This window comes from Lutra lutra, chromosome 12 (assembly GCF_902655055.1).
Source record: "Lutra lutra chromosome 12, mLutLut1.2, whole genome shotgun sequence".
NCBI classification, from domain to species: domain Eukaryota; kingdom Metazoa; phylum Chordata; class Mammalia; order Carnivora; family Mustelidae; genus Lutra; species Lutra lutra.
Window position 1 is genome coordinate 30,635,523 of NC_062289.1, and position 19,214 is coordinate 30,654,736.

The 19,214-nt window shown below is 35.7% G+C and overlaps 1 protein-coding gene across 2 annotated transcripts in view; it reads left to right on the forward strand.

Annotated features, from left to right (window-relative positions):
* RIT2 (Ras like without CAAX 2) overlaps positions 1–19,214 on the forward strand; it is a 382,038-nt gene that overhangs the window by 58,855 nt on the left and 303,969 nt on the right. The window contains exon 2 of one of the 2 annotated variants that reach the window (XM_047698584.1): positions 16,713–16,769. In XM_047698584.1, coding sequence (XP_047554540.1) covers positions 16,713–16,769 — 57 coding nt within the window. Of the gene's footprint in view, positions 1–16,711; positions 16,770–19,214 lie in introns of those variants that run through there. The other variant, XM_047698585.1, reaches the window with a different exon arrangement.

Genomic DNA, 19,214 nt, shown 5'->3' on the forward strand with positions numbered 1-19,214 from the left:
AATAAATAAATAAATAAATAAATGCTTATTTTCTCTTTATGTTTTTTCAAGAAATGTTTCTGTAGAAAAGCTCAAACATTACATTAAAATATAAATTAGAAATTTAGTTTTTGTTGTTTTTGATTTGTTTTGTTTTCAGAAATATCACCAAAATTTTAATTTTAGCTATCCTCAGGGAAGGGTAGAGGGAGAGATCTTATAGAAATATACTAAAACTTTTTTTATTAAACAAAACATTTATTTTTAATTCCATAATTTGATATTACATGCATTTGTAGAAGTGGTGAAGTCTACAGTTATGGGAAAAAAGAAAGACAGGAACGAGGAGAAACAGGTGTGTGGGGGAAGGGAGACAAAGTGAGGGGAAAGGGAAAGATGAAAACAAGAAAGGAAAACACATCAGCACAATAGCTGTGAATATATGACACAGAGACATGGAGAAGAGAAGGTAGAAAAAAGGAAATGAGAAAGAAGAAAAACAGAGATCTGGAGTTATAGTTAAGTATCTTGACCAAGCAGGCTGCCCTTTGTTTTATCTTTAATTACAGGCTTTTAAAATGTTACAATTTGATGTATGAATAATCATTGTTCTTTTCACCTGTCTTCATTTAACCAGGGCTGAAGTTTTACTCTAGATCAATGGTACTCAAACCTTTTTGTCTTAAAATTATGTCATTCAGGGGGCGCCTGGGTGGCTCAGTGGGTTAAGCCGCTGCCTTCGGCTCAGGTCATGATCTCGGAGTCCTGGGATCGAGCCCCGCATCGGGCTCTCTGCTCAGCAGGGAGCCTGCTTCCTCCTCTCTCTCTGCCTGCCTCTCTGCCTGCTTGTGATCTCTCTGTCAAATAAAAGAAATAAAATCTTTAAAAAAAAAAATTATGTCATTCACTTGACAATGATTGAGGGTCCCAAAAACTTTTGATTATATGGGTTATTTCTATTGCTACATACCATATTATAAACTAAAATTTTATAAAACTGAATCAATTAATTAAAGTTATAATAAATATGGTGCAAGGAAAATCATGTTTAAAAAGTATTTATTTATCTGAGAGAGAGAGAGAGAGAGGGAGAGTGAGGGGGAGAAGCAGACTCCCCTCCGAGCAGAGTCTGATGTGGGTCTGAGCTAAGGCCCTGAGATGAAGTCAGATGCTCAACTGACTGAGCCACCCAAGGGCCCAAAGAAATAACATTTTATATCTACATTTTCCAAAACAACAAATAAGTTGAGGAGAATGACATTATTTTACCTACTTTAAAATCTCTGAAGACACCTAGCTTAAAAGACAGTTGGAGTCCCCTGACTACTTCTCTGTTCAATATGCTGCAGTATGTTGTTTAGGAAAGAAATCCAGTTTCATACAGATATGAAGGTGGAAGATGTAGAACTTAATTAACTCTTGTGAAAAGCCCTCTCAGATCTCTCAGAGTTATTTGACTGCATTTTGAGAACCACTATCCTAGACAGAATAAGCATGATTCAGTTCTGTAAACTGAGTCAGCTCCTGCCCCATTACAGGCAGACTGCATTCCAGAGCTATATTGGGGTGGAAGCATGTTTCTCATGGAGGCTGCAAGAGTGCTATATCCAGCCAGTGGATTTGTTCATGTCACCGTAACAAACCCAGTATAAAGAACCAACTGGCAATATGTTGAGATTTAATAATGTAGTCACAATCTGCCCTAAACTGTGCATCTCCTTTAAATTTTATCTGGAGTCATAATTATGTAGACCTAATCCTGACCTCTATGTCATTTTTCATTTGAACAGATGTTGTACCATGTCCAGCTCATTCTGTGCTTTTGTAACTGTAAAATTGATTATTCTAACTAAAATTATAAGACTTTTGCATCAATCTGTTACTTTTCAGATTTCTGGATTTGTTCCTTCATTCCATCCTGCCATTATTGCCCTAAGTCTTCCTGTGGATACCTGGTCTATTAGCCTTTACTTTTAGATTTATGTCATTTCATATATGTTGTGAGAAGAAGCATATAGTTTGAAATACTGTATAAACCAAGGAATGTCCTTAAAAGTATATAGCATTCTATGTAAAAAGAAAAAAAGAAAGAAAGTGTAGTGTTATAAAGATTATTACAGTGGTGCCTGGGTGACTCAATTGGTTAAGCATCTGACTTCAGCTCAGCTCATGATCTCCTGGTCCTGGGATTGAGCCTTATGTTGTGCCCCCTGCTCAGTGGGGAGTCTTCTTATCTCTCTGCCCCTCTTCATGCTTGTGTACTCTCTTTCTGTTTCTCTGTGTGTGTCTCCCGCAAATAAATAGATAAAGTCTTTAAAAAAATAAAGTTTATTACAGTAATTAGCATGGATGATCTGGGTGAGGCCACAGAAAAAGTATGCCTTTTATTCAGGGGACCACTCGTCTTCCTTTTCCAGAGCTTTCCTCCCTGGCTGAAGCATCTATCCTGTCATGAAGGACCATAAAAACTGATAGAAACTAATGATATTTTAAGAAGAGTGTCTTGGAATCCAGAATCATTTAAGGCATTAGAAGGGAACTTTCAGTTAGGAAGAAGGCAGTTGTAATGGGGCAGGAGAAAATAACCCATGCATGCCAATGCCCTCCTGGTAAAGTAAGCAGCTGACTAGTGTGGAGAGAAAAAAATCTCTTCCTCTAGCCATCTCAGGTTCTTGAGCTGGCTCCATGTAAGCTGGACTAACAACAGATTCAGAAGAGAAATTAAGAAAGCATACAAATTTATTTCAGTTTTACATGGATGGAGTCTTCCTAAGGAAACGAAGACCTGAAGAAGTGGTTTTATAGGTTCGAAGGAGAGTGTAAAGTTATAAAAAATGCGATAGGACAAAAGGGTACGACCTAAGGGTGGTAAAGGGTAGGGGTGATACTTACCAAGGCCAGTTTGTTCAGCTTCTCTCGGCATCCCTACTTCTTCAGAGACAAGGATGCTCTTTTCCTCCAAGCCTAGGAGAGTGGCCTTCATGTGAAGTTCTTATGACCTGCTTCAAGGGAAACAGAATTTTTCCTACACCTGCTGTTTCTCAAGTTCCTTTACTTTAAAGTATTCAATATGCCAACGTGTCATATTTTGGGGTAGCTTGTCCTGAACTTCATCAGTAGCCTATGACCTGGTCTACAGAGTATTATAAAATTCCTAGAAATAAGATGGAGAGTCATCCAATAAAGAAAAATTCTTAACAAATACACAGTTATTACAGTACTCCAAATCACAGGTGTTTTATGCCTTGGGAATCTTCTTCCAAAGCTGTAAAAGAAAAACCTTCAGCCCCAAGACATATGGTGTCTATCAGTTACTAATGTGATGAAACACCAGGAAATGCTTTGACTGCAGGTTCAAGGTGTCAACAAAGTAAATTCTTATTGTAGCAAATAATAAGAATATAAATTTGGATACAGACTAGATACTAATATCTATTATAACTCCCATGACAAGCCAAATATATTCTAAAATCTGAGCCCTTTAAGACTTTCCAGTTACTAACACCCATTCACATGAATCAGACTCCAATATCTGTCTCCATTAATTGTTATACTAAAAATAGAGTTAGGGAGAAAGATATATTTACCTACATTAGTACATGTATGCAGGGCATCAGTAGTATTTCATTTACCTAAAGAGATGAGGTTTATCCTAAGTGATAAAATACTTGGGAAATGATTGGTGAAAATGTCTATTTTTCTTCTTTGTTTCATTGAGTACAAAATAAACTGTCAGAATAGAGCAAAAAGGAATGACTGGTAATATTGAGTTTTAATATCCATCACTTCTTTTTGTGTCCCATCAATCATCCTTGAAAATCAGTCAGTGAAGATAAATAGAATTTTTAATGTCCTGGAAAACACCATTTCTCTCTGTTGGCAGAGAGTTTATGGGGAGAGGAAGAAAAAGTGATGGAAAGGGAGTGCTCCATGAGAGGGAAAACCCTCAGAGATGGAGACTGCAGGGTGTCCTCTCCCATCCATCTCCCTGGTTTAGTGCCATTCCCCCCCAACCAAATAGTGACCTCTTCTCTCCTCTTCTCTCCTCTTCTCAAGTAGGCTCCATGCCCAGCATGGAGCCCAATATGAGGCTTGAACTCACGACCCTGAGATCAAGACCTGAGCTGAGATCAAGAGTCAGATACTTAAACGACTGAGCCACCCAGGCACCTCCTAATGGTGCCATTTTCTAATTTACCCCTTAATCTCCAGATCTCAAGCCTTGCCCTCTCAACCATCCTTATCTTATATCCACAGATGTATGGGCACAGAGAAATATACCAAACAGCAATAAATGTTTTATAACTAAATGAACAATTACATTCCCATATTACCTGTACACCTTTGAACCATAATAATTGGTGGAGAAAATCCAGATTTCACAGGCATAGGTTTGGTATTTGTCTGGGTTACTGAGCTTCCTGCATTTTGCTATCAATATGCTAAATTTTACTTTTGATTTAGAAGGCACTAGACTCCTATTGCTGAGTTCCTCTTTCTAAATGTTGATTCTGTAAAAATTTAGAGACTTGAGTAGCCCTAGAGAGAATAGGAGAGCCCCATTCCTGTTAGAGATGTATGAATTATTAAAAAAGAATGGTGGCATCAGAGTGAAGATAATTGCTCTCATCTAATTTCTGAATTTTAGTATTCTTTATGGTCTACCCAACAATTTAAACTCTTCAGTATTAAAACACAAAGAAGTAAGGAGTAATCTTTGGATGTCTTTGCCAGGTTGAAAACTACCTCATCTCATTCAAATACAGGGTGGCTTGCCCTCTTTGGGAAACACCCCATGCTGTGGCTTCTCATGAGGCTGTTTCTGAACCCTTGATTCAATGCATTTTTAGAAAATGTTTGTAACTGGGAATGCTGGTGGGAAAATAAGAGAAGTATCAACCACTTTCACCTGAGTGTAACTGTAAGTCAGCAGATAATTTTAGACTTATTCACTTATTTATTCATTCAAAAATATAAGTATTTCTCATGTATCCATGCTATTATTCAACAAATGGCCCACTCATGAGAGAGCACACATTTTCAGTTAAGAGAGAGGAATTGGAGTGCCTTGGTGGTTCAGTCAGTTAGGTGCTGACTCTTGATTTCAGCTCAGGTCATGTTCTCAGGGTGAGGAGAACAAGCTTTGCATGGAGCTCTGAGCTGGGCATGGATCTGCTTAAGATTCTCTCTCTTCCTCTCTCTTTGCCCCTCACCCACCCTCTCTCTCAAAAAAAAAAAAAAGAAAGAAAGAAAGAAAGAAAGAAAGAAAGAAAGAGATAGAGAGAGAGAAAGAGGAAATAATAAGAAGTAGTTAGCACAGTAGAAAGTGTCTGACTTTGGAGTGATTCCTATGGCCCAACCAACTTTATTCTGTGATAGATCTGTGACCTTGGTCAAGTTAATGCATAGATTTTAAAACATTTTTGTTACATTATTCCTTTAAGGAGTTTTGAAAGATTAGGTACACAACTTGCATCCTTTCTGTTTTAAGATTTTGTTTATTTATTTAGAGCTCACAAGCTGGGGAAGGGGCGGAGGGAAAGGGAGAGAATCTCAAACAGACTCCCCACTAAGTGCAGAGCAGGATATGGGGCTCCATCTTACAACACTGAGACTATACCTGAGCCGAAATCAAGAGCTGGATGCTTAACCAACTGAGCCACCCATGTGCCCTCAACTTGTACACTTTTAGATTGATATCTAAAAATTTCATCCTAAATTTAAATTGTTTTAAAGGGTATAATCCTAGCTTATTTTAAATAATGGTGTTTTAAGTAATGATACATTTCTTATAAATATATGCATCAAGGCATAAAAGATTCTCTTTAAAAACTGCATGAAAAAGTTCTTTAATATTGGAAACTGTGATATTGTTCCTAGTCTTCCTGGAACTTGTATACACATTAAATTTTTTCCCATACAAACCCATCTTAATGTAATGTATCTTTATATTTTAGCAATGATCCTCTAATAATTTTACTTTTTTCTATAGTAATAGTTGTTACCACCTAACAGACTATTGATCTATATGCAAATGTGTGGCATTTTAATATCTGTCTCCCTCTCTAATTCCACACTTTCTAGAATGTAAGATCCTAAAGGGCAGGGGCCCATTTTCCTCAATGCTGTGTCAGAAGCACCTAAAGGCAGGGTGCGGCCCATTATATAAAGCAGTGTCTGACACTTTTTGGATAGAATAAATGAATGAGTGACTATCAGGAAGGGAGCCTAGGGGGCTCTAGTGAGGAGGAATGGGTTTTGATTTAAATTCATTGGTGAGAGAATACCTCCCAGGAGGTCACATGTGAATCGTGATCCGAGTCAGGTCAATCTATCTGGGCATAGAGCATTTCAGCAGAAGAAACAGCACCAGCAAAGATTTCCCTGGAAAGGGTCATGGCTGGAAAGGTTTGAAAAACCCCCAAAAACAGTATGCCTGGAACAGAATGACTCAATAGAAGACAGAATTAGAATAGAGATAACAGAAGGAGATTCTAAATGTATAAAGAACAAATGATGGTAGTGAGAACCAGAGGAAGAAATAGGTGTTGCAGAATGCTTAATCTGGATGCATTTTTAAGTTGTCTTGTCTTCTTCCACTCATATTGCAGATAAGAAAAATGACAGAGAGTTTAAGTAATTATATCAAGGTACCACAACAGACCAAGGGACAAATGGAAGAACATCTTAGTGACCAGATTCCCATCATCTTTCCCACTCCACTGACAGGCCTGAATATCCCAAAGGGAAAGTTATGACTTGTCAACCTCTATCTTTGCGTAGTTAGATTATATCATTCTCCAAAGTTTCAGTTCAGTCCTCTTCATAAATATTAAACTCCTCTGGGGGTCAGGGAGTTGAGGAGAGTAATAATAAAGTAGTGTGATTTTATGCAATATTTTAATCTTTTGAAAAATCTGTAGAAAATTATTCCCTTCTTTTTATAAACTTCCTTTTTCATAACTGTTAGTCTCTGCCTCTGGGCAAATACCACTGACATTCCAAGCAAGGTGATACATAGTATTGTCAGATTTTTCATGTGGGTAAACTTGGTGGTTTAATGCTGCATTATGCAAAATAAGAAGCAGTTGATTTAAATTTCACTTTAAAATGAAATAGTAAATTATTGGCATATCTGAATAATAAAATGGACATTTAAATAAAGAACATATGCAAAAAAAGAGGAGTCCAATCAAAGTGGGTTTGTTTTTTTAAAAAAGTATTATATTTAATCTCTCACCACTGCTTTTGTATGAACATTGAAGATACAATTGCCCATTTTTTATTGTATGTATTTAATGAATATTTTATGAAGTCCAGGAAAGCACTAAATTTACATAACATATGTTAATGGGTTGGCCACTAGTAACGGAAAGGGTCCTTGATACAAAATCCATCAGGTGCTTCCTGATCTGTGGCTTAATATAAAGTAAATGGCCATTTCAATGGGGAAGGGGTAGAGGGGAAGTATCTTGTTTGCTAACAAAGGTCATCCACTAATTGTAATAATTTTAGAAATCAAAAAGACAGAGTATGAGTCCACCAAATATACTTTATTTCTATCCCTAATTACTTTGACTAAGATTACAATGGATGACTCAGTTTTTCTGATCTTTAAATGTCTTCTCTGCCTGTATGCACTCTGTTCTTTCTTTGTCTTCATAAAGCCAGTGAAAGACAGACAGACTTTAGGGGAAGTGTTTATGTGCATAAGTATGACAAACCTCCCATCACTATCTCTTATCCCAGTTTTTTCATTATAGCCACAGAGTTGAGCTGAAAAAAACAAAGCAAAACGAAACAATAACAACAAAAACTTTGCCCATCATTTCAGATATACCCTTAGCTAGAGAATTAATTTTTAAATCTATAAAATTATACAGATTCCTGCCATGTATATTGCTTTAACTCATAAGAATTTAAACAAATGGGTTTTTTGGTAATAATTTCTTGAGCTGTTCATCTTTAAATAAAGATGCCTTATTTTTAAAAATGTAGACACATCCCTCATGGAAATTAGTAAGAAAAATAGTAACATTAAGACCTGATAGTTTTTCAGGGAATGATTATTCTTTTGGGGGTGAAAAGGGTGACATTTTATTTTTCTTCATTTGACATTTTCACATTTCCTTCTGATGGTCCTTTCCCCCGTGTAGTAGAGACTACTCTGTGTTCACCAAAATCCCTTTCCTTTCCTTCATGACATACACCTCAGCCTCATAGACCCAGAAATATAATGATCGGATCTTTGACAAAGGAGTAAAGATAACACAATGAAGCAAAGCTAGTCTCTTTAATAAATGGTGCTGGAAAAACTTGGACATTCACATGCAAAAAAATGATTCTTGACATAGACTTATACAGATCAAAAATTAACTCAAAATGAATCATAGACCTAAATGTAAAATGCAGACTTATAAAGCTCCTAGACGATAACATAAAACAAAACAGAGGACATTGGGTATGGCGATGTCTTTTGAGATACAATATCTTTGCATAATCGATGAAAAAATAATAAGCAGGACCTCATTAAAATTAAAAACTTCTGTTTTCCCAAAGACAGTATCAAGAGAATTAGAAGATAAGTCACAGACTAGGAGAAACTATTTCCAAAAGAAACATTGATAAAAGACTTATTCAGGGGCATCTGGGTGGCTCAATCAGTTAAACATCTGACTCTTAATTTTGGCTCAGGTCATGATCTCAGGGTCCCGAGATGGAGTCCTGTGTGGGGTTACACCCCGGGTGTGGAGCCTGTTTAAAATTCTCCTTCTCTCTTTCTCCCTCTACCCCTCTCTCCAACCCCCACTTGTGTGCTTTCTCTCTCTAAAAAAAAGACTGTTATTCAAAATACACAAAGAACTCATAAAATTCAACAATAAGAAAACAAACAAAAACATGATTAAAAAATGGCTACAGACCTTAACAGACACCTTGCTGAAGAAAAAAAAAATATATGGCAGAAAAGCATATAAAAAGATGTGCCACATGGTACGTCATCAGGGAGATATAGAACTGAAACAACAAAGCACCACTAGACAACAATTAGAATGATCGAATCAAGAATATTGATGATACAAATGCTGCCAAAGATGTAGAGCTAAAGTTCAAATAAATGAACTTGCATTCATTTCTGGTGGGAATGCAATGTGGTACAGACACTTTGGAAGACAGTTTGGCAGTTTCTTAGAAAACTCAAACACATCTGATATAAACATATCTAGCAATCATACTCCTTGGGATCTACCCAAAGGAGTTGAAAACTTATAGCCATGTAAAAACCTGCAAATGATGTCTATAGTAGCTTTGTTCATACTTACCAAAATTTGGAAGCAATGAAGATGTCCTTTAGTAGGTGAATAAATAAGTAAACTGTGATATATCCAGACAATGGAAAATTACTTGGTGCTAAAATGAAATGAACTATCAGGCTATGCAAAAACATGGAAGAACATAAGAGTAGGTTAGTGTGAATAAACTAAACTTGCCTAGTAAAAGAAAACAATTTCCAAATTGGCTCTTGAACAATATCCAACACTATGTAGTATACAGTAGACCCACTTAAAGTACAATGACTTAAAAGCAAAAGCCTTGGCAAAGATAAACTAAGCAAATTAAAAATAAAGCAGTGATTACAATGTTGGTATCAGACAAAAAAGACAAAGATAATTACATGTGATGAGGAAAGACTCTCTTTAATAATAAAAACCTCAGGGTGCCTGGGTGGCTCAGTGGGTTAAGCCGCTGCCTTCGGCTCAGGTCATGATCTCAGGGTCCTGGGATCGAGTCCCACATCGGGCTCTCTGCTCAGCAGGAAACCTGCTTCCCTCTCTCTCTCTGCCTGCCTCTCCGTCTACTTGTGATCTCTCTCTGTCAAATAAATAAATAAAAAATCTTTAAAAAAAAAATAAAAACCTCAATCCACAACAAAGATATTACTGGTAACAATACTTATATGCCAAATAAGACCACAATTATCTGTAATTTGTGAACATAAACACCATTCTTAACAAAAGAGAGCAGTGGACAGAATATAAGAATATAAAACAGTTAAAAATAATAAAGTAAATCTTATTGTTGCATATATCAAATACTACCTTATCACTATAATTTGTTTTACTAAACACATTAATAATATATTAAGACACCAAAAATATTAGCAATTACATAAAGTGGAGTTATTAAAAATAATAATTTCTGATTACAAGTCAATAAAACTGAAATTAAAAATAAAATAAGCAAAAAAATCTCCAGCTGGAAATTGAAAAGAGCTTTCTACTTATCAACTCATACAGAAAAAGGAAAAATACAAATAAAAATCATAAATTTCCTAAAAGTAATACCAAACTATGTAGGGGATAGAAAGTAGAGATCAGAGGATAATTCATATCTACAAAAAGTTTACCAACAAAATTAAAAGAATAAAAATAAATGAACTGAGTTAACAAAAAAAATAAACCAAAGAAACACAGCAGGGAAATAATACAGACAAAAGCAACAAAGGAAATTAAAGAAAGTCAATGGACATTATTAATAATAGTAATCACAATGAAATAAACATTATAATTTTCTGAAAAAATCAATAAAATAGACAAACTAATAACTAATTTAAGCAAATAAATAATGTAGATAGCAAACAAAAAATTATAAGACAGAAATTGCTACTAATACAAAGGAAATTGAAAACATCACAAAGCACAGTTCTTTGAGAAGACTGAAAACCTAGATGGATAAGTTCTTAGGATAATAAAGATTCCTAAAACTGTCCCCAGGAGTGTTAGAAAACTTGAACAGATATATAGGCACAGAATAGAGAAAGTTTATCAAGGAAATACCTCTATTAGAAAGTCAGCTGGCCCAGATGATTTCACAGGAGATTCTACTAAACCTTCAAAAAACATACAGTTCCAATGCTGTATTAACTGTTTTGGAGCATAGAAAGTGAATGAAAATCTCCGAAATTATTTTATAATGGAAACTTAAGATTGATACTGATCCAGATAAAGATAACCCAACAAAGAAAACAAACATTACTTATTGATAATAACCTGAAAATCCTAAACAACTTACTGGCAGACTCTAATACCACATTAATAAAAATAAGACATCATGACCAAATAGACTTGGTCTATTTGCATCCTGGATGCAAAATTGGTTTAATATTTGGATGGCTATTAAAATAAGTTATCCCTCCCAAAATGTTACCACATTAGTGGTTTTTAGGAGAAAAAACATATGATTATTTACATTGTACTGAAAAAACTTTTGAAAAATTCAACTCTGATTCCTTATTAATTTCAAGAAAGCAGAAATCAATCACTATTTCCATAATACGATGAAATATGTAATATAGCACAATACGAATACTGCGAAAATAAAAGTTATTCCCACTGAGATCAAGAAAAAAGTCAAAGATGATCCCTGCCTGCACTGTTATTTAATACTGTCATGGATGGGTGAATTAACCAATGAGTATTAACAAGAAAATTTATGAAACAAAAATTGCAAACTGTTTCTATTTGTAGATGATATGGTAGAAACTCCTAAAAGGTCATGATAAAAATAGCTCAAAAAATAAAATAGTTTAGGAAGGTAGAGAGTTGAAAATTAGCAAATACAAATCAATAGCCTTCATAAAAATAAATAATAATAAACAAATAAACAAACAAACAAATAAATAAAAACAAATAATAAATACCCTAATGGCTCCCTTTGATACAGAGATTCTGTGGTCCACTATCAGTATTTACCTGATTCATACACACAAGTCTATTTGGGTCAAGGTCTCTAAGATACCTAATGGGATCCAACCAATATTTATACTTGCCTCCCATCATCCCTTCTCATTTCTTCCTCAGCACTCTTATCCCTGGCTAATATCCACAGCCTACTGTTGAGCTCAGTAATACTGTCTCTGAGACAAGAACTGCTAACAGTGCACTGGCAAGGATTGGACTCTGACTGGATCTCTGAATACAATAGACCCATCCTTATATCATCCAGAGTTTCAGTACTTTGTAGAACATTCCTTAACTATTTCAAACACATATATACAATACATCGTCCCCCCCCAAAAAAAAGCTCAACAAACCTCTCTCATTACTAAAATACTACAGTTTTTTTGGTAAACTGAAAAATGTTCTGAATCTGTTGGTGTAGAGCTTTTCTAAAGTGTATGGGAAATGTGAGATTGTTCCTCTTCAGAATTTTCTAAAATGACTCTTATCTTTTACAGAACAGGAAAGCCACAGACAGAATAAGTCTAGGATAATATTTGTGAAATTTGTTTCTAGTAATATCTTGCCCTCCTTTCCTATGTCTTCCTGAATAAATGGACTATAATTTGTTCATGATTGCCAGGTGGATTTTGTTAACCGATCCATCAAACTGGTTCACACTGAAGGTTAGGAATTTTGTATACTACTCCCCAAGGAATACTTAAAAAGCAGACAAACAAAAATGCATAGTAAGAAATGGATATCGACACTGAATATTAGGAATTTTGAAGAGGCAGATTTGAGAGGTTGGGATTCTCAGATGCTCTTTAATCACAATTTTTATGGTTGTCTTTTTTTTAAGCAAAGGACTGATCACTGACATTTAGTTGTTTACTAGGACAATCTCGGTCAATATTATGTACATATCTGTATAGGAATTTGTATTTTGGGAAAGAGACATAGACCTTCACTTTCATTAGACACTTAAAAACTGATGAATTCAGATATTATTAAGTCAATACAATAAAACCACTGAAGAGAAAGGGGAAGCTATTATTGAATTTCTGACAGAATGGTTCTTTGGCAAAATAAAGAGAATCCCCAGACTTGAAGGATGTAAATCTGTATGTAAACCTATATATCATAAAATAAATAGAATTTAGTCCCCAGTACAATCGATAGGTATTTAGCAGATTAGTTATCTCCAACATTGAATTTGACATGCATTTAGGAGAGATTTTTCAAAAATTGTTTGTTTTACATATCATCTCCGCAAAGGGGAGCGGGCTCTTAGATATCCCATCAGGCATCCACTTTGTAAAACACAAAAGAAACTTTTACAAATCAATCTTTCTAAAATTACCTTTTGAAGTCTTGAATAAAGCGCAGCTGGCCCCATCTTCTTTGGTTCTGTCTCAGTGGCAGGTCAGAAGATTTGAGAATTGAAGGGCTTTTTCAATTATACAATAAGCAGCAACTTTCCATGAAAGCACAACCACCATCATCTAAATATATGCTAGGTATTCTTATAAATACTCGTAAGAAGTAAATCTTTGATTCATTTATTTCTGATACTGGTTTTGTGATTCTCAAGTGTTGTATTAAATACACCTATCAGTTCCTAAAATGCTTATATATTCTTCCTTAAATTTGTTCCAAACTTCTTCACCTTCAGAATTCCTTCCTGGGTTTATAGAAATTAACCCAGACCCTAGTTATACACAGTGTTTTCTAATGCTTTTGGGGAACTTCTAGGACTATAATGTACTGGCTCCTGTTCGTTGAACAATTTGAATGTGTCAGTGGAATAGTATGACATTTGAGTAGAAATATTATTAACATTGTTTAAGAAAAGCAGAGCTGGGCAGTAAAGTGGTAAAAATAGATTTTACTCAGGAAATACTGCAATAGGGTAAAGAGAACTTCCTCAGTCTAGAAGTGGGCTCAACTCCAAATACAGGGACAAGTGGAAATGTATAGTCAAGGAGCGAGTTGGGGATTGGTGGATGGAAAATCACTAAAAGGGCAAGGGGATTCTGGTTGAATAAACTTAATAGGATTCTTGCTGAAGGTAGGTCAAAGTAATCATGGGGGTTGAATATGAGGAACTTGATCAGCTATCAAGGGTGACCATATATCAAATGTGGAGAATTTTCTCCAAACTGACTTAGTAGGACTCCCACTAAAACTTGGCAAAGCAGAGATGAGCATGGGTGCCTGAAGGTCATGGACTGGTTTAGAAGGAGGCTTCATGGGCGCCTGGGTGGCTCAGTGGGTTAAGCCGCTGCCTTCGGCTCAGGTCATGATCTCAGGGTCCTGGGATCGAGGCCCGCATCGGGCTCTCTGCTCAGCAGGGAGCCTGCTTCCCTCTCTCTCTCTCTCTGCCTGCCTCTCCGTCTACTTGTGATCTCTCTCTGTCAAATAAATAAATAAAATCTTTAAAAAAAAAAAAAAAAAGAAGGAGGCTTCAGAGGAGCCTGATGAAGGTTTGGTCAAGGAGAGCCTTTGTTAGTATGATATAAAAATGAAGGAGAAGGTGAAGGCTGTGCTAGGACACAGGCTAAAGTCATGCTCAGAGGTGGAAAGTCCTTCCTTTCGAAAGTCTGAGAACACAGCACAGCTGGTTGGACAGTGGTGGAATTCAAGCCTGAAGAGATACGATGGACCCATGAAGGATCACATTACTCTTTATCCTAATAGTTGCTGACATATGAATAACCAGATTAAAAAAAAAAAAAAAAAGATGACTCTGGTGTCACTATGAAGGTTAATGGAAGGTAGAGGAGATAGCTACATAGAAATCAATTTTGAATCTATGGCAATAGGGATTTAAAATGTAAGATTCTAAACTACAGTAATACCAGAAAGAATTAAGACGTATTTGGAAGATATTTTGGAGGTAAAATGAAAATTCATGGAGACTAGATGGAAGATATGAGAGGGGAAATGTCCAACGACATCTTCAAGAATTTATCCTAGATAATTGATTATCGTAAGATGAATATGAGACTCTTGCCATATAGTGAATAGGTGTGTAACTCTTTGCCTTGAGTAGAGTGGAGAATCTCCTCATTTTAGTTCTAAAGTTACCACATCTGAGCTATCTTTGAAGTTTAGTCAATTAACTAGCCACACCAAGTGTTCACTGGGAGGCCAGGCCTCTAAACCAACCTCTGTACTCTATCTGGGAGTAAACCAGCTGGCAGTAAGAGACAGAGGAGAATGCTCTTTTTAAAAATCACAACCAGGGGTGCCTGGTGGCTCAGTGGGTTAAAGCCTCTGCTTTCAGCGTGGGTCATGATTCCAGGGTCCTGGGATCAAGCTCCACTCTCCCCGGGCTCTCTGCTCAGAGGAGAGCCTGCTTCCTCCTTTCTCTCTGCCTGCCTCTCTGCCTATGTGTAATCTCTGTCAAATAAATAAATAAAATCTTAAAAAAAAAAACCAAAAAACTCACGAACAATGTTTTCCAAATTCTCCTTGATATCTACTTAATAAACATATTGCTTTCAGTTTGTTTACCTGAAATATTCTAACTCCTAAAGCCCCCTGTAAGAAATGTTCATTTGTATTTCAAAAATTTACCCTAAACTGTCAAATTGAGTAATACATTCATATGGAGACTTCCCTTGTCAATGCAAAGACAGGAAGTAAACACTATCAAAGTGTAAACAGAAATTCTTTTTTCACTAGGTCAGGTTCTGTTTCTTTGTGTTTCTCAGCAAGGTTGGACTAGTGCCTGTACAGGTTTGTTGAATTTAACTGTCTTCTCTGTTTTAAACATTGGCTGAAGCATGAACACATTGTTAAAGGAAACCAGAGCTGGACAGTGAAAATGTTAAAATAGATTTTATTTGCAGTAAGGTAAAAAAGAATTCATTATAGAACTGGGCTCAAGAGGAAATACAACAAGGAAAAGTGGGTATTTATAGGCAAGGAGTGCGACGGGCATTGGGAGATGGAAAATTACTAACAGGAGCCATCAGGAGTAAGGGAATTCTTGCCAAACAGACTTCAAGGGATTCTTGCTGAATGCAGGCCAGGAGATGAGATAACAAGGATGAGAGATTCCCACCAACATGACTTAGCAGGATTCTTGCTACTGCTGGACTACGCAGGTCTAGCAAGGGCAGGGACCTAGGTCAGATTTTAGTTGAGAGGAAGACTCAGGAGAGGCTAACTAAAGTCTGATCAGGGAGTCTTAGTCTCACACACACACCCACCAACCCACCCAAACACACACACACACACGCACACACACAGAGGGAGGGAGAAAAGGAAGAGATCTACTATGCATGAATTCCTTTTACAAGTTTTGTTGCCTTACTTCAGCATTCCATTTGTCTCCTAATAATGGTTATTTATATGAAGAAACTATAATAGAAACATTATAAATATCTCATAAAATTATTGATTTGAAAAGAATATGGAGAATTTGGAGGAAATACCCCCCAAAAGTAATGAAAATTAATAAAGGTACCTAAATAACATGGATCAGGCAAAATAAAAGTAACAAATAATTTTAACTAAAAAGCTAAGTATAAAAACTCATATAATCACGTACCTTAATAAATAATAGAGACCTCAGAGATTATCTCCTTATTTTCAAGATGAAGGAGGTAAGTAATTCCCAGAATATGTATAGGACCTTTAGCGAAAAGTTCTTCTCAACCAATACCAACTGTTACACAAAAGCAAACCAAGAAGGATCCTATAGCTATTTTATATTCTCATTATGTTAAGACTTCTTATTTTCACTACAATGCAATTTTTATTAAAATACACCAAAATTTTTGACATATTTATTCCAGAGAAATATCTGACATTATTTTCCTTCTTTATAACACTTTTTCTCCCCTAGAACTTTCTCCAACATTTGGTGGTTCATGTTGCATAATTAAGCTAGTCACTCTGAGAAATAAGTCACTAAATCTTATTAAAAGACCAATGGACTACATTGGAGAATAACTTATTGGAGAATCAATGAATTTTTATTAAATTGAATTTATTTTTTTTCAGCAATGACAATGCAGTTTATTAGTCACCAGTTTCCTGATTATCATGACCCCACTATTGGTGAGTATAAGCCTCTTTTCTCCTTTAGCCCATAAAAAGGCACTCTAAATACGTGGCTGACAAATACTGTTGATGTCTATGGAGAATAAGAAATATATTTTACTATGATGCAGTACACATACACATAAATATAGAATATATAAGTCACTACAACACAAGCTTCAAGAAATAATATTTGTCCTTACTTCTTGTTGTGCACTCTCGTATTTTCCATTCTACTCTATTTCTTCCTGATAAATGATGTTTGGAATACTTTAAGTTGATTTCAGGATCCACTAATGGATATCTACCTGTTTTTGAAAAGCTCTGCTCTGGATAATATAAATGATGTGATTGTATGCTCATTCAGTGTCTGGATCCAGTGTCTGGATCTTCTGTGGCAGAATTAGTTAACCTTGTTAATGGTGCATTTGGGAAAGACTTCAGATATAGATAAAATTTTGTTCACTATTCTCATCTGGTAGATGAGGAAACTGAGATTCAAAGAGTCGAAGTATTGTTAGAGCCAAAAATCCAGCCATGCTTTATTCTTCCTATATGATTTTCTTTTTATTGTACTAAATGCAAAACCACTGCAATTGGGAACAAGTTTTCTTCCTCTATCAAAGCAGAAAAGATGTCTTTAACATTGCTTTACTCCTGCAAAGAGCTACTCTGAAGGATCAGTTGGAAATTCTCAGAGTCTGCTATAGCACCCCTTTCCTAGAACCAAATTATCATTGAGGGAAACACATAGTTCTGAACCTCTCCTGGTTGCCTCATTGCCTGGACTGTGAACAATTTTGACTACACACCTCATTCCTTACACTCTATTCCCTTTGTCTGAGAATCTCCTACCATCACTTCCAACAGGTATGATTCTCTAATTCTTATTTTGCTCATCAGGTGATTTTAATTCAAGGTCCTACTATGTATATAAAATGTTATCTTATATGGTATAGGATATTTGCCTGAAAACCTATGCTGAAATGAGTAAAATGTACCCATTTGAAATGTCCCACGATTCAGACAGACTTCTTTAAGAGTTGAACAAATTAGTAAGATTTCAATGCAGGAAATTTATGCATTGTTAATCAGAAAGCACTTCCTCAAGAAGTTGAGTTTTGTTTCTGCAGAGAAAATCACTTTGTAAAGTTTTAGAAGCAATTATCTAAATCCATTTGCCAAATATCTTGCTCCTGGAATGCTGATGACTTTGCATAACCCACTCTGAATTACAGAAGAGGAGAAATCTCTAGGGAAAAGCTCCGACTCTTTTATCTTGTTGGAAAATTCAACAGTACGATATATCATTTATGCTATCACAAATTCACTCTTGTTCATTATTTTTCATCATCGTTTAAGCTTTATATGGGTTCATGTTTGAAAAAGCTACCTTGCTCACCAACCTCTCCCATCTAATGGCTTGAATAGGGCAATATATGTGAATAAATTATAAATGACTCTTTCAAGAGGAAAAAATGAGAAGAATATGATGATGATTTCTTTAGATTTCAATGAAGTACATCCATCATTTGAAATTAAGCTAACTGGACATTCTGTACTAACAGACAGCTAAAATCATACCTTTATCTGGTTATAAATAAAAACGGTTTAGAGGAAGAAGTTTGAAAGTGGAGACACAGAGCACTTTATTACTATCAATTCGATTTTCCCATCATTTCATTTCTTGTCTTCTTTAATGAAAATATTGGTTAGTAATTTTCCATTGGTATCCTGTTTGAGGAAGTTAAAAGTCTCAATAATTTACTTTTCATCTGCTCAAGCTATGTAACTATAACTCAGTCTAGCTGATTTAATGACCCCTCAAGAGGAAACTCGTAGTACTACTTTTTTTTTAAAGATTTGTTTATTTATTTGACAGAGTGAGAGACAGTGAGAGAGGGAACATAAGCTGGGGGAGTGGAAGAGGGAGAAGCAGGCTTCCAGCCCAGCACAGAGCCCAGTGCAGGGCTGGATCCCAGGACTCCGGGATCATAACCTGAGCCTAAGGCAGACACTTAACAACCGAGCCACCCAGACACCCTATATTACTACATTTTGAAAATCATATAAATTAGGGAGGAATATGCCTATCAAGGATACTTATTTCACAATTTATATAGGAAATGAATATTTTTTCAATTCTGTGTTGATTTGTTTGTCATTCTACTGACTGGGGTTTTTGAAGAGTTTTTCTCTGAAATGTTTGAAGAATTTGCATAGTTTTATTTTTCTTCCTGATGTTCATCTTAAAATTATTTTTCTTTGAAATCAACATCAATTCTGAAAGTTTAGATTCCCTTTTTTACTGACAAAAATTAGGGATAGTATCTGGTACCAATGAATGTTCTACCCAAAGGAGTAATTGCTTTCCTTACTAACTGACAAAATTTTCAATGTCAGTAACCAATGGGTCTAGCATCTGCAAATTCACAGAAGATACCTATGAACAGGATATGGAAA